The sequence below is a fragment of the Etheostoma spectabile genome, chromosome 13, assembly GCF_008692095.1.
Source record: "Etheostoma spectabile isolate EspeVRDwgs_2016 chromosome 13, UIUC_Espe_1.0, whole genome shotgun sequence".
NCBI lineage: Eukaryota > Metazoa > Chordata > Actinopteri > Perciformes > Percidae > Etheostoma > Etheostoma spectabile.
In genome coordinates, this window is record NC_045745.1 from 7,732,556 (window position 1) to 7,747,603 (window position 15,048).

The 15,048-nt window shown below is 40.3% G+C and overlaps 3 protein-coding genes across 5 annotated transcripts in view; all 3 read right to left on the reverse strand.

The window, feature by feature from the left end:
* Positions 1 to 5,323, reverse strand: part of acat1 (acetyl-CoA acetyltransferase 1) — an 8,551-nt gene extending 3,228 nt beyond the window's left edge. The window contains exons 1-9 of the mRNA XM_032534627.1: positions 5,139 to 5,323; positions 4,053 to 4,100; positions 3,843 to 3,960; positions 3,621 to 3,716; positions 2,897 to 2,997; positions 2,400 to 2,543; positions 722 to 872; positions 542 to 637; positions 24 to 137 (exon numbers count right to left, since the gene is read on the reverse strand). Of these exons, the coding sequence (XP_032390518.1) occupies positions 24 to 137; positions 542 to 637; positions 722 to 872; positions 2,400 to 2,543; positions 2,897 to 2,997; positions 3,621 to 3,716; positions 3,843 to 3,960; positions 4,053 to 4,100; positions 5,139 to 5,189 (919 nt within the window). The 5' untranslated portion in view covers positions 5,190 to 5,323. The remainder of the gene's footprint in view (positions 1 to 23; positions 138 to 541; positions 638 to 721; positions 873 to 2,399; positions 2,544 to 2,896; positions 2,998 to 3,620; positions 3,717 to 3,842; positions 3,961 to 4,052; positions 4,101 to 5,138) is intronic.
* mmp30 (matrix metallopeptidase 30) overlaps positions 1 to 10,457 on the reverse strand; it is a 28,641-nt gene extending 18,184 nt beyond the window's left edge. Inside the window, exons 1-11 of one of the 3 annotated variants that reach the window (XM_032534620.1) lie at positions 10,188 to 10,457; positions 9,456 to 9,703; positions 8,339 to 8,487; positions 8,135 to 8,260; positions 7,881 to 8,042; positions 7,533 to 7,749; positions 6,907 to 7,037; positions 6,626 to 6,785; positions 6,434 to 6,537; positions 6,223 to 6,346; positions 5,944 to 6,190 (exon numbers count right to left, since the gene is read on the reverse strand). In XM_032534620.1, the coding sequence (XP_032390511.1) occupies positions 6,243 to 6,346; positions 6,434 to 6,537; positions 6,626 to 6,785; positions 6,907 to 7,037; positions 7,533 to 7,749; positions 7,881 to 8,042; positions 8,135 to 8,260; positions 8,339 to 8,487; positions 9,456 to 9,703; positions 10,188 to 10,295 (1,509 nt within the window). In that variant the 5' untranslated portion in view covers positions 10,296 to 10,457 and the 3' untranslated portion in view covers positions 5,944 to 6,190; positions 6,223 to 6,242. Of the gene's footprint in view, positions 1 to 5,943; positions 6,347 to 6,433; positions 6,538 to 6,625; positions 6,786 to 6,906; positions 7,038 to 7,532; positions 7,750 to 7,880; positions 8,043 to 8,134; positions 8,261 to 8,338; positions 8,488 to 9,455; positions 9,704 to 10,187 lie in introns of those variants that run through there. The other 2 variants (XM_032534621.1, XM_032534619.1) reach the window with 2 other exon arrangements.
* Positions 10,458 to 11,675: 1,218 nt separating this feature from the next.
* Positions 11,676 to 15,048, reverse strand: part of LOC116700829 (collagenase 3) — a 7,767-nt gene continuing 4,394 nt past the window's right edge. The window contains exons 8-11 of the mRNA XM_032534301.1: positions 13,519 to 13,656; positions 12,801 to 12,956; positions 12,608 to 12,711; positions 11,676 to 11,869 (exon numbers count right to left, since the gene is read on the reverse strand). Coding sequence (XP_032390192.1) covers positions 11,760 to 11,869; positions 12,608 to 12,711; positions 12,801 to 12,956; positions 13,519 to 13,656 — 508 coding nt within the window. The 3' untranslated portion in view covers positions 11,676 to 11,759. The remainder of the gene's footprint in view (positions 11,870 to 12,607; positions 12,712 to 12,800; positions 12,957 to 13,518; positions 13,657 to 15,048) is intronic.

Consider the following 15,048-nt stretch of genomic DNA (forward strand, 5'->3'; position numbering starts at 1 on the left):
TTTTGTGTGTGTGTAACGCTTACAGACAATCCTGGCCAGTGGAGTGACGTTGAGTCTCTTTGCAGCATCTGCCGTCATTAAAACGAGAGCGGCAGCTCCATCATTCAGGGTGCTGGCATTGGCTGCCGTCACCGTGCCTAAAAAGCAAGTGACCAATCAGAACAAAATGTACATTAAACACAAATAAGTTTCCTTGAGCATGCATTTTAACTTTGTAGTTAACGGAGTTACTCTTGCCTACTATTAATGTTTTTAGGGTTGACCATGTGAAGGACATTGGGGAACATGGACAAGTGATTACAATTTAAAGTTAGTTAGCAGCAGCATAGTACAACACCTTGAATAACAAGCAGCAGTAGTAGTAGTAGTAATATTATGAGTTATTACAGTATGAACGGTAAGGAAAAATTAATATGATGCAAAAAACGTAAATAACAAAATGTTTGTGGAAACTGAATGAAGGTTCAAGTATGATGCATGCCTTTTCTGAACTCCAACTCAGGTCATGAACCAGTGGAAGTACTGACAACTGCATCATTACCATTCTCTTTCTGGAACACTGCTCTCAGTTTGGGAACTTTGCTGAAGTCGACCCTCCTCCACTCTTCATCCTCAGACACCACCACATCAGGTTTGCCTACAAAACCACGTCAACGTCAGATATGTTGTGCTATATAAAGTAAATGACCAACGTCGGTGGCCTGAGGCCAATTTGCTGTACCTTTCTGGGGAATGCTGACTGGTACAATCTCCTTGGCCAGCGAGCCTGACTCGTACGCTGCTTTGCTGCGGCTGTACGAGCTGATGGCGTAGGCGTCCTGCTCCTCTCTGGTGATGTTGCAGTTCTTGGCGGTGTTTTCCGCACAGTTGCCCTGTTAAAGACAGTAAGGCAAAAGCAGCAGATAACAGATCAAATACAAATAGGATGGATTTATAGGTCCTCTTCCACCTCCTGCTTTGTAAACACAATGCATGAAATAATAGATTTCTTAAATACACATTTTGTACCACACACATTGCTGTTGCAGCTAAATGCTAATGTTTTGTCAGGATACAGTATCAAATTACATTTTAAAATATAACCAACAATTAATTACAAAGTTACTCTTCACCTTGTAATGTGATTGGTTGATTCATCAGGTGGAAGCATAGACCCTTACATCTATGGGTGGAAAGCACTAATTGCTAATGGGGGTGTTTTCAGAGCATCCCTGTTTCACAGGTAACAGTCTGTCTTCAAAACACCCCCCTTGTTTTTATTTTTTTTTGGATTAGCCCAACCCACTGGGGACAGATTGAAGATAGAACTAGAAAGCCTTGGTTTTGTGGTTTGCTGAAAATTTATTTAATTGTGAGTGTTTAATTTACAGTCAGTCCTCCTCAACCATGTCGAAGACATCGCCTGTGTGGCAGCATTTTACAAAAATAGTTAACGGAAAAAAGTTGAATGCAAAGTTTGCAAGTAACAGTTTGCCTATTGCAGCTCGACTACAAACATGACATATCACCTAAAAACGGTAAGCTAACTTCTTTGTGTTAGGTTGCCCTGTCTGTTTTGAGTAGGCTATATGAACATATCAAATCGGCATATTTCATAGTCTAATAATTGTTTATAACTACCGTGCACCCACCCGCAACCACGGTAGTGTTCCGACCCCCCCGACACACCCAGACACCCCACCCCCCCCCCCCCCCCCCCCCCCCCCCCCCGACCACGCTGGATGTTAAGCCTCTACATCCAAACGCAAAAATAATATCACGGAGGAATTGTCGACTTTATTGCTCAGGATATGAGGCCCATTGCTGTTGTGGAGGGCTGAGGTTTTAAGAACGCCAGCACACACACCATCATGCACGGACTAACTGGAAAAGGTGAGGGACTCAAAGAGAAAGTTTCAGAGTTAATGCAACACAGCGAGGCACTGAGCTTGACCACAGATATGTTTAAATATGCAGCATATATTAAAGTAGACGTGCCTTTTGTGTTTAAGAGTAAAAGCTTTAAACTAATAGTCTATTCGTGTCTCCATGTTCAAGTCCCTCCGTGCGAGGACATGCACAGAGCGCCGATGCAGTGCTGTCAGAGCCGACAGACGAGTCATTTCAGTGCAAAATAATTAGGTCAAAAAAGATTTAATATACTGCAAATAGCCTACCAGGACAAGTACTGCGGGACAGTACAGTTAATTAATCTAACGGGGGTTTTTTCCGCCCCTCCGCACCTCGTGTACTGGGTCTAAACCCAACTCTTACTTTTCAACCAGAAACGCATCCCATTACGAAGAAACTATTGTACTAAAAACATTTTAGGCCAATTTTTTATATTTTCAAACGTTATCTCAAAAACTAGAAAAGTAAAAATATTTAACAAGATATTTAACAGTAGTCTGATAAGTTACCATGTGGAATTTGTTGTAGACATCAGTGAGTCCGTCCTTGACAATGAGGTCTTCCATCTTCACTCCTCCGTAGGTTGGGGTGTCTCTGGTCATCACATAAGGTACGTTGGACATGCTCTCCATGCCTCCTGCCACCATCACATCCTTAAATCACACACACACACAGCCATACATGAAAATGTAGTGTCAACTACAGTCAATGGTTTGTCTTGCACTGAACCACAATTCCTATTATATGAGTGTTAGATGTCTATAAACGTATAAGGTCACTTCTTGTAAATCTTACTGTGTTTCCCAGGATTTGGTAATTACTGTACAGCCATGTACCTGTGCCTGTGTTAGCTTGCACGTTATAATAAATCTTATTATCTTAAAACAAGTTTGTTTTGGGTCACAATAAAGTTTTCCATGATCTTTTTTTCATTATCTCCCATGTTTTGTGATTTTCTTTGTGCTCTAGCAAACAGGAGGGGGACAGTGTTTAATGTTTTGGCTACCTGGTGTCCACACATTAGACTTTGAGCTGCCATCATGATGGACTTCATCCCGGACGCACAGACTTTGTTGATTGTTGTTGCTGGAGTGCCGAGGGTCAAGCCTGAAGATAAAATCAACATATTTGCAATTGCAAAATAGATACAACTAAAATCTTTAACCCACCCCCAGCTATGCTTTTACGTGTTAGTCCAGTACAAAAGAGCTGTATCTTTGACAATGGTAGTATATTATTTTACAGTGATATGTTATGCATGATAAAAAACAGAACTGTCAATCATAGCTTTTATGTTTCTGTTAAGTTTTCACATTAGTTTCCAGCCTTCCTGTAACTTTTCATTTCATTCATTCTAACCCCAATTGTTATGAATTGATACTATAAATAAAATTGAATTGAATTGAAATTCAATTGAATTGATGATATAAGGAGGTATCTCTAAGCTGCTGAAAAACCATGTGTCACCTTGGAGATGAAAGCTTTTGGTATTTGTATATTGTAGCCTTGGTCATGCTTATGTGCGGATTTCAGTTTATGAATGTATACAGGAGCATGACCAATTAGCTTCTCACAGTTAGTTAAAGGGGTAAGAGATGACAATCCTGCCTTATGTACAGTCATTTCTGATTTGTCATGATAGCACATGCACAGCTGGTTTTTGGACATCCATTTTTGATGCAATGTCAATATTTTGAAATAAGGGTAAAAATAAGCCAGTGCGGTCATACCTGCTCCAAGCAAGGCTTGTCTTGTGGGGGCCTGTCCTTCTCCAGCTTGAAGCACGTTGCCCATGTAGACCTCCTTTACCTCTTCAGGAGCAATTCCTAAACACAAGAAACTCACTAAATATACACAGCATTCTTCTCTTTGATTCAACTATCCACCTACTCAAGTAATGCTCCGGTAATGTATTACATATGGCGCATTAGCTTAGCCATGCTTGCACATACCTGCTTTGTCTATGGCTCCCTTGATGGCAATGGAGCCCAGTTTGGTGGCTGGTACTGTTGCCAGGCTGCCTCTGAAGGAGCCTATTGGAGTGCGGACTGCACTGACAATGACAACTTCCTGAAACCATGCAATTAAAAGTCCGCTTTATAGTGCGCAGTTCACACATTTAATTAGGATGAGAATTTAAAATTGTCAGTTACTCTACTTACATTGAGGGAAGTACCAGATGTGTAGGTTCTTAAGAGGTACTTGTGAACCTACAATGACAGGACAATGATAGGGATAAATCATCTTCCATACATGATGAAATGTCCATATTCAAATCTATCTTTATAATAGGGCTACACAATTAATCACAATATGTTTTACCAAAATCTCAATATGAACGAGTCCAATATCCAAATCACAGGGGGCACAATATTTGTTAAAGGCAAACTATGTCTCAAACCATTCTAAAATATGCATGTAAATATTGTATTGTATAATTACATCCAGCAAATACAGCCTACAAATCCTATCCTATAGACTCAAGAAAAAATTCTTTGTTTGGTACAGATCCTCGCAAAAAATAAAACACACTTAAATCATTATTGTTATTTTTTTTTCAATGAAAATGAGACAAATGATACAAAAATGATCATTCACTCCAATATCCTATCACAATATCAGTCAAAATAATCGCAATTAGATATTTTCCTATTATCGTGTAGCCCTACTTTCTAACCAAGTCTGCTGTTCAACCTCAAGCACCTTGATACAATTCAGTTAATCAATTTGAAGTCAAGCAAGCCAAGAAGCATTATACATGGTAAATTAGCTAGCTATGCTAACAACAAGGGCAGAAAAAAGCAGGTGGCATTAGCCAAGTTAAATGACGAAACACGAGCTAAAATAGCCATTTAAAGCTTAAGTTAAGTCATTCAAACTTGGAACTGTCAAACTATTTTTGCTTTTTATATGGTCAGTTCAGCTAGCTAACGTTACAGTTGCTTCTGTAATTGTTAGCATCTTTATTTTGTTAAAAAGCAGAGTTTTTCCGTTGTAAAACCCGTAGCCAGTGATATGAGAGCTCGAGCAACCTGGAGCAGTTATCGTGTGTTTAAGCTGTAACGTTAGCTAGTATAACTCTGGTCAAGGACGCTCCACAAAGGTTAGCTATGCTAACGTTACTCTACAGTTAACCAGGGCCTTGTGTTTACAGACAGCCACACTTGCAACAGCATTCATATGAAATTTAATAATAATATTAATACAACAGACAAACCCAAACACATTATTTGCACACCCTCACTTACCAGGCGTTTACAAATGTGAGCGCGCATGGTTAATAGTCCACTGGATGACATGTTGGACCGGGAGATGACTTGAGACCACCGACTCAGTCACTTTTAGACCGACTTCACCTTCAGAGGGATACAAATATCAGCCAATCACAGTAAGAGGGGTGTTTCCTTTACGTCATCGTTGGATAGGCATTGTGGTTATTGTAGTTTAATCAGTGACATCGCAACTTAGCAGGCTACATGAAATGCATCCGTTTGACTGCACCAGATATTTATCTTCAAAATAACTTTCGGCATTAACACATATAAAAATGACATGCTTTCACGTTGGTGAATAAATTAGGCAGGGCCTGGTTTTGAATTATTTTATTTTCTGATTCAATGAAGGTTCCTGTTGCAGTGAAAAAATAAAACATCTGCTTCCACAGATTACCGAACTGTGCACACAGTTTACTGCATTCGATTTGTCTACTGTGTCACATGTCTTTTCCTTTTGGGGTTTTAAAGGTAGTGTAATGGCTACATTATGTAAGCATCTCACTAGCTAGTAAATGAACAAGTCATCTATCTTTCAACAACTCCTGCTGCCTATTGTGCTCTTGTAAAGTTAGCTATAGCCTATGTATGATTGTTTTTCTTTTTACAACAACTATATATAGTATTATCTGAGTATTATATCTGAGTATTCTGAGATCATGCAGAAAAGATAAATAATCTCCTATTCAACTCACTTGCTATCTGGTTCATACAAACACCTGAGATTCCAGATTCCCCTTCTCTATTTGTTTTAATTTATCGTAATTCACAAAGTCATACATTGATATTTTTGCATTTAAAGATTTATTAAATCATGTTTAATCATGTAATGCATACAAGAAAACACAGAGGCTAAATAACAAGCAGTTGTTGCCTACAGGAGTATTAAACTATTTCATAGTGTAAGCTATTTCTATGTATTCCCATGCAGATTTCTACAAAATAGAATCTTTGGCATACTCTGGATTAGTTAGTGGAGTGGACTTTTGCTTGTATCGTATGCTCACAGGTGTGTGTGCGTGTGCGTGCGTGCATGCTTGATTGCGTGTCTGCCTGTGCATATTTTTGGTATGTGTTTCTTTAGTTGCAATCCATCCATCCATAGTTTACCAGGGTGCGAATCACTCTTCTCCGTGCGTAGTGGTACTCAGTCTGGCTGGATCCATGTGAAAAGTACAGGTAACCTGAAAGGGGGAATGCATCATTGGTTTTGCCCCAAACTGGCAGTGATAATGTTAATGTGAAGGGACTAACCTTTGACTGTTACCTACCTTTGTTCTCAAAGGCAGCATCCACTCTCGAGCCAATCCCAGGGAACTCTTCACTGATGACTTTTGGGTACCCATCATCCATTCTGCCCATCCTTTCATTGTAGCTACATGAGGAATATGGAGCGATGTTCATCAACACGGGGTATCTGTCAGGACTGATCCTAGATGCTCATGGCTATCGAAATTACTCACCTCCAGTACCTGTTGTTCACAAAGAGGAGGGTTTTACTTGTAATTGACACATGGACGGCAGCATCTACCTTGATGACTGATGGAGGGAAGCCAAAGTCGCTGAGAGGTTTGGGGTAACCAGGTAGGACAGTGTTTCCTCTGATGCCCCAATATTGATTCCCTGTGACGTGAAAAGGTAGAGTTATCTTCCCAACTGGTCCCAGCAGTCATTTCAATTTACCGAAAAAAAGAACGACAAAAAAATCATTTGTGGATTGTTAACTACTAACTTAACTGTGTACCTTCAAAGAAAATGGCAACATTGCTTCTTGTATTCTGGAAAGCAGCATCGACTTTGCGGATTCCAGGCCAGACAGACTGTATTTTCTTTGTTCTGATGCCGCCCCAGGAGCTGCTTCTCACCCAGAAATATCTGACAAAGAAACACAATGTTCCATGTGGTCACCAGTGGTCCAGTGGTCACATACTGAGAGAACAAAAAGACTTTAGATTAGATTAGACTAGACTAGATTAGATTATACTTTATTCATCCCACAGCGGGGAAATTCTCTTATTACAGCAGCATTTTCTACAATAAAAGCAAAACAAACAAACACACAAGTAAACACACAAACAAACAGGCAAACAACAGACAATGAGCAGAAGGTCTGGCTGAATGTAAAGTGGCGTCAAATAAAGGTATTGTAAAGTGCAGTTGCCATAGTACAGAAAACAATATTTACTATGGCAACCGCACTTTACAATACCTTTATTTGACGCCACTTTACATTCAGCCATACCTTCTGCTCATTGTCTATTGTTATTTATGCATCTTACTTTCAATGTAACAGCTCTATCTAAGGGAGAAGCATGTTTCTTTGTGAAACTCAAAAGACAAAATCAAAATAATTGAGCATAAATGTCTCACCCATCCTTGAAGAAGTAGAGACTACTCTGAATGAAGGTTGCAGCATCAAAAATCAGGTTCCTGTTGCATCTGTCTGGAATAGGTTCTGATGTGGGTTTAGGATTTGGTTCAGGTCTAGGTTGGGGTTTGGGCACAGGTATGTTAGGCTGTGGGTTTGGCACAGGTATGTTAGGCTGTGGATTTGGGTCAGGTTTAGCTGCTGATGTTGCTCTGACTCCTTTAATAGGCAAAACACAAAGAAATGACAACGGTCAAGATAGTTTAGTTTTGTTTGAATAAAAGTGCTCTGTTTCTGAAATGTAACACCCTCATTAGTTGCAGAAATCCGTCCATGAATTGGGCTCTCACCGTAGATAGCCTGTACTCCCTGTTTGTCATCATCTGGTAGCACGTATCCCTCGGTGTTTACATACTGGTAGGTGGGATACAACAGGGCAGTCTGGACCTTGGAGTGGGCTAACCCCAGTGCATGACCAAACTCATGGGCTGCCACCAAGAACAAGTTGGCTCCTGCAGATACACACTCATAAAGTCAGTTGTCACTTTTTAATCAGCTGAAGCATAACATCACCTTAATAGCAATATTTCCTTAATGGCAGCACCTGCTGAAGTTAGAGTCCAGTTTTCATCTTCATCAAAATGGGTGTCACCTCCAATTCCCTCTCCAGGGGAGAATGCATGGGCCAAGACCCCGTTGTTCCCATCGAATGGAGAAAAATCTCCATGGTCTGGTTTTGAGAGAAGAAGAATATATAGTTAACACTAGATCAGACATTTTGTCAAAGGCACTGAAGGCACTGCGTTACCTTGAGCCTTGAACGTGATCATGATGTCAGCTGTGCCGCTGTGGATGTGCTTAAAATCCAGAGGAATGACGTCACTGTAGAGTTTCAGAGCCTTGGCTATGGTGGCATCCACATCGCTTTGACTCAGGTCTGGTGTGTACTCAATTATCCTACGGTGGTGTGAAATCACAACAGCATCATTAATAAAACACCTGAACACAGACTTAAAACCATTTCAGCCTGACAATACTGCAGTCGAGCCTATTCTTGGGTATAGTTTTGTCTCTGTGCTATAACCCTGGCCTGAGCCATTATCTTTTTTGGGTTGTCTGTCCCATTCTTGTGAACACGATTATTTTTCTCTTTTTCTAAATTGATTCGATTTTGGAGGTCAAAGGTTAGGGTTCTCCTGACATAACATGTTTTTTGACCATAACTCAGAGTTCCTACGTTAATTCTGACAACATTCACATACATGTCTAATAGGACAAGACGATAAAATTTTGATTTTAGAGATCTGTAAAAAATAAACATCTTTTAATAAATTCCCTTAATGTCTTCACTACAATGAGTCCAGACAAACATTGATGTAAACTGCAACTTGACTGACCGGCTAAGGCTTACAACCGCAAGGCGGGAATGTGTGTGTGTGTGTGTGTGTGTGTGTGTGTGTGTGTGTGTGTGTGTGTGTGTGTGTTCTTAGTTAACTTCCTCCCCTGACTTTGGCAGGATGGAGTACTGTCTTATCATTCAGCTGTCCCGTCTCCCGTCATCTACGGAGACAGAGAGTTGAACTACTACTCTGCCTGAGACAGGGTAGGACCTTCAGCTGTTTGTTGGACACTGACCCAAATGATGCGTACCACTGTCTCAACTTACCACCTGCACAAATTTTACCACACAAACACATGCATTGAATGTGGAGAGATGTCAGAATGATGGGTCAGTTAAGGCTTTAGGGCTTTGCTCAAGGGCATCTAAGCAGTGACCCAGGAGGTGAACTGGGTGCTTGAACCCTGCGGTTCCCAAGCCAAGACCCTAGGGAACGAGCTACTGCCTCCCCCATGCTTTTTATTTGGATGAAGAGCTTGCAGAGACTTGTTGCTCTCTGTTTTGACATGAAGCTCTAGTGTAGTACCTGTAGGTAACCACAGCCTTGTTCCACTTCGGTCGCCCGTCAAAGTGGCCATATGCGCTCACGTCTGTGAAACCACAGCGGGGGCGAGCCATCACTTCCAGGGTGCTGGCGTCCAACTGCCCTGACACCTCTAGGCCAAAATACTCCTGCATTTTTCGGAGCGTGCCATCAAAGGAATCTAGAGAGCTGCGCCACACACTGTTGGGGGCACTGACCCCCACATCAGAGAAAAACTGAGACAGATAGACCTGGACACAGAAAAAACAGGAGGAACCCTGAAATACTGTAACTTTAGTCAGGTTAACTTCTTTTTTTTAATGTAATAATAAAAGAAATTCTAACTTACTTCCTTGAACTGCTCATGTTTCTTGAACATTATAGATATACAACATAATCACTTACTTATAGGACTTATATTATATTCCCAGCACATCTGAAAATATACCCTATTTTACTTTATTTTTGTAAACCAAATTAATAATTTAAATATTCTGTTTGGTGAAATGTGTAGTACAGGCAGTTGTTTCGAACCAAATGTAATGCTGTATATGACTTTAAATGCCTTTAGTAGGATAGTAATAATTCTGAAAATGGAAAGTACATTTTTCTTTTTAATGATACATTTCATCAAGGTCTAACTTTATTGTTGACAGTTTTGAAAGAGCACTGATCTTACAGAATCCCCTCCTTAATACAGACAGGTTAAACAGTTTTAGAAGCCCCCGTGGTTACCTGGGCTTTAGAGAGCTCTTCTTGCTGGGGTGGAGGGGTGGGCACAGCTCCACACAGTGCTACAACCACAACCATTGTCACCGTTTTAACAGCCAGTGCACCTTCCATGATTCCTTTTTAGTCTACTGCAGAGAAAAAGAAGGAATAACTCCGTCTACTGTACTTTTTCTTCCTCTCGGGTTCTGCTCAGATGTAGAGCTGGAACCCACTCAGTCCTGAAACGGTGAATGTCAGTGTTTTGGTCGGGAGATGAAGAGCAGGGGGAGATGCAGATGGGGCAATAAAACATTCCTGCAAGTGTTTGAACAGGCTTGTTTGGAACATCAGGAGAGAGATAAAGTGCAGTGATAGGAGGGGGAGTAGGGGGGGGGGGAAGAGGTAAGGTGAGATCAACAGTTAAAGAAGTTGGGCCTGTGTGAACATGATGTAGATCAGAACATCAGGCCTGTTTTATTAAGTTGGTGGAGGCTGTGTTGTTTACTGTTGTTCCTTTTTGCTCATCCCCTCACTTGTCCAGAGGTTTCTTAATCGCCATTAGGTTTTGAGAGCGTAGGTAGATGAGTTTACTTACTAGTTGTTGGCTTATAACACGTGTTAAATTACCAGAGGAAAATACAAAACTAAAGATTTGGGGAGCAAAACGCAATGCCCTGTTGTGCTTTCTTTGAAATTGCATATCAATGTGGGGCAAATTCAACTCTCTGGATTTAAAATGGAATAATTGAAAAAAATAATAATAATAACATTCTTCACTCCAAGCAAAAGGCAACAGGCCTAGCGCAGACTCCGACCACATCTAACCACAGTCTCATTATTGGTCTATCAGAAAGTGACTTGCATGTATTTCCACAGTGTCTTTTATGTCCACATTGTTTTGATTTTCACTTAGCAGTTTAGTTTTAGCATTAATGTCTTAATACATATTTCCTTTTTTTTTTTTGCAAGCAATCTGCTTCCTGTTCTTTTATATGTCGTGGCTCAAGGCCTGCTCACTGCATTTGTGGTGGATGTTAGTGAGCTTACTCACATTACACACCTGATGCTGATTTTATAGAAGTGTTCATTGTCTCGATTCAACCCTCTTAGAAAAGAATGTTCAAATACAAAAGAACAAACAAATTTAATTCTCAACTTACCATTTATTGATTGTTATTACAAAAGGTAACCAATATCATTAGATTGCAGATATGAAGAACAGCAGTGATATAACCAGTAGTGGTAGGTAAAATGCTATTGACCTGATTGATTAGTCTAATCATATACATCACCAGGAGCTTCTTGAGAGTTTGACCCTCCGATTACACTTTGGACAAAATATGCCATTTCCAAGATGGCTGAAAAGTCTCATAACTTCAATGCTGCATATACAAATAACAGACATGGAGACAGTATCTAAAAAATGACATCAGCATTTACATACTGCATATTTGCAAAATGCATTTGATACTATTAAATGTGGAACATATACTATTTTGAATAATAGATTTCTTTTTAAGTGATGTTTTAACACTGCTGGTGTACATTGATTCTCATTCAGAGAGGCTACATAAGCAGCTTGGCCAGTAAACTGCTCTAGCCGTTAGTGCAGCGCAGGAAGTAGCTGTTCCTCAGCACACGGTACAACCTCCCGGTCCTCAGGCTGTACTCAAACATGTACGGTCCGCTGTAGATGTAAGTAAAACCTGCAGGACAGAGACTCCATGTTAGTGCCTGCTCGGAATAGTTCAACATTTTGGGAAACATGCTAAGTGAGTTTCTTGCCCAGAACTAGGTGAAAAGATGAATAGCATTCCCATGTTTGTTCATTGCATATGAGGCTTGAGCCAGGAGCCGGTTAGGTTAGCTTAGCATAACGATAGATCAGCAGGGAAGACAGTTAGCATGGCTCCGTCAAGAAAGGTAACTAAATCTGCTTCATGTTTAACAGACAGAATTAAGTTTAATTTTTTTATTTGTTACATTATTGTAGTACTTTTCTTAGTGTCAAGTGTAAAAATCATTACATTCTTTATTGTACTACATTTTTCTTTTCTGTTTTTCGCAGAAAGACAGAAAAAAAAACAGCAGCAAAACACGAAGAAAGAGGAGGCAGCTCCACTGTGTGTGTGTGTGTGTGTGTGTGTGTGTGCGCGCGCGTGCATTATATAACGCTCATGCATTGTGTGTGTGTGTGTGTGTATCCATTCATCTACAGTATGCAATTATTGGAAAGTTCAATTCTTCTTAAATGTAACTTCTTATGTTCAGTAACTGTCAGTAAGAAAGCTAAAAAGTGCATTCCCCAAAAATGTCCCTTTTCTTTAAAAGGCTTAAATGATTGAAGGGGGAAAGATTGAATGACTCATTAATTTGTTAGGAAAAACATCTCATTTCAGTTGTTTTGACTTGGAAAGCTCCAGTCAGCTTTAAATGGAACTCACCGTTGACTTGGAAAGCAGCAGTCACCTTGCTGGTCAGGCCCGAGAATGTCTGATCCACTTGCTTGGGGAATCCCTGGTCCATGGTCTTCTTGGCCTCATCATAACTGAGGAAACACAGACAGTGATTAGAAACAGTCAATAAGGATAAAGGGTTGAGAATAGCTCATACTCAAATCAGAAATGATAAACACACCTGTAGTAGGAGCTGCCTACAAAGAACAGAGTCTTGCCGGATTCAGCGTCATAGAGGGCTGCGTCGATTTTCTTCACACTTTTGGGCAGACCAAAACTGGAAAGTGTTTTGGGATAGCCACTCACAAGATCATAGCCGCTGAAAGCCCACACTTTACTGTCTGAAGATGAAATCAGAATGTCAAATTAGGTCAACTTTGAAATAGTGTCAGATTGGAGCCTTGCGTAGGAAATCTGTGTATCGTGCATTTTTAATATTCAATTGGGAATCCAAAAACGGGAGATCCCCAAAAAATAACGGCTTTTTTTCATATTTTAATATTCATGTTTAATTTTTTTTTTTAAAGGGCCACGGACCAAATTTGATTTTTCTTATCTTTGATGTGTGTGAATCATGTGACCAGGAAGTTGCTGACTTCTGTGTTGCACTTGATAAACTTGCACCACATACACACGCAGTACCTGGTTTATTGTAATATTTATGAACTCAAACACCAATAAGCATTTGTGAAAATGTCACATATAAAGTCTTCAATTGTGTAAAAATACAGACTTTTGACTTAGCATGAAGTAAAAGTACAAAAAACAACATGTTATTAGGTATTTTGTGTTGGATTTATAAATGAATAACTAATAATGATTGTTTTGTTAATTCTCAGATTTTTGATTCCCAATTGAATATGAAAAGAACGAACAATACACATATAGTAGGAGAACACACACCTTTAAAGAGAAAGACTCTGTCTGACTGTTGGCTTTCATAAGCAGCGTCGATGTTGGGGGGGGCATTGGGCCAGAAGCTTGTGATGAGACTCAGCTGAGGTGTATTGCTCTGAGAGGAGCTCCGCCAGAAGAAGCTGAGAACACACAAGAACAATTTGCACATAAGCCCGGCCCCTTGTGGTGAGAAACAATCCCAATAGGCAGAGCCGTCTCTTCCTGCAGGTGGACTGTGCAGATGCATAGGGGTCCCCGCAGCCTCTAAGGGGCCCCAAAGCTGCAAGTTCAGCCCGTTCCACATCAGTGTATGTAGGGAGAAATAAAATGACCTAAGGTAAGCCTTTCCTCTCCAAGCGTAGCTCCCATGGCGCCGTTTTAATGCTACAAAGCCATCCCCTGCAGTTAGCAACCCATTTACTGCCATTTGTTAAATAAAACAAAAAAAAAACATGAACACATAACGCCAGTCTTGGCCTCCCTCCACTGGCTACCTGTCGTAATAGGACAGATTTTAAGATCTTATTGCTTGTTTTTAAGGCCTTAAATGGTCTGGCGCCACCTTATCCTGCTGATCTCTTACGTCACCATTCTCCAGTCAGAACACTGAGGTCAACCAATCAGCTGCTCTTGGGTGTCCCAAGATCAAAGCTAAAAAATGAGGGTGATAGAGCCTTTGCAGTGGGTGCCCCCATCCTATGGAACAACCTCCCCAATGCATATTAAAGCGGCACAGACCTACAAACAGGTAAATCGCTGATTAAGACGCACCTTTTTGCATTAGCTTTTAACCCTCGTTAACCTGGTTTCTGATGTTTTAAAGTGTGGTTGTTTTGTTTCCCCGTGATTCACTTTGGTTGTAGTCATTTTTACACTTGTTATTTATGTATTTTTTCTATTTTTGTTATTGCCACTCTTCATTCTAACCCCAACCAGCCCGTCAGACACCGCCTACCAAGAGCCTGGGTCTGACCGAGGTTTCTGCCTAAAAGGAAGTTTTTCCTCGCCACTGTTGCACTGTTGCTTGCTCTGGAGGAAACTACTAGAACTGCTGGGTCCTTGTAAATTCTGGAGTGTGGTCTATCTGTATAGTGTCTTGAGATAACTCTTGTTATGAATTGATACTATAAATAAAATTGAATTGAATTGAATTGAATTGAATGTATTTGACATCAACCCTGTTCAGCACTTTGGTCAACTATTGTTTTTAAATGTGCTATAGAAATAAAATTGACATTGACATTTATTTTGACATCCCTTTGACAGTGAATAACTTCACATCTGAAGCATTTAAAGACTATTTGTCCATTGTTAATTTCTAAAGAAACACGACAATGTATTAAAGGCTCCGTTACATTGTAACTCACGTTATGGCTCCGTAGCAGATGTTTTTGTAAAAATAGGCTAACGATTGTATCATAACCACTCAACTTGCTAACACATAGTCGACAAATCACCGTATTGTCAGGAGAAGCTCGCAGACAGTTTGGACTTCCAGCAGCTGTTTAGGTTTAATTACTAATGTTAACTAG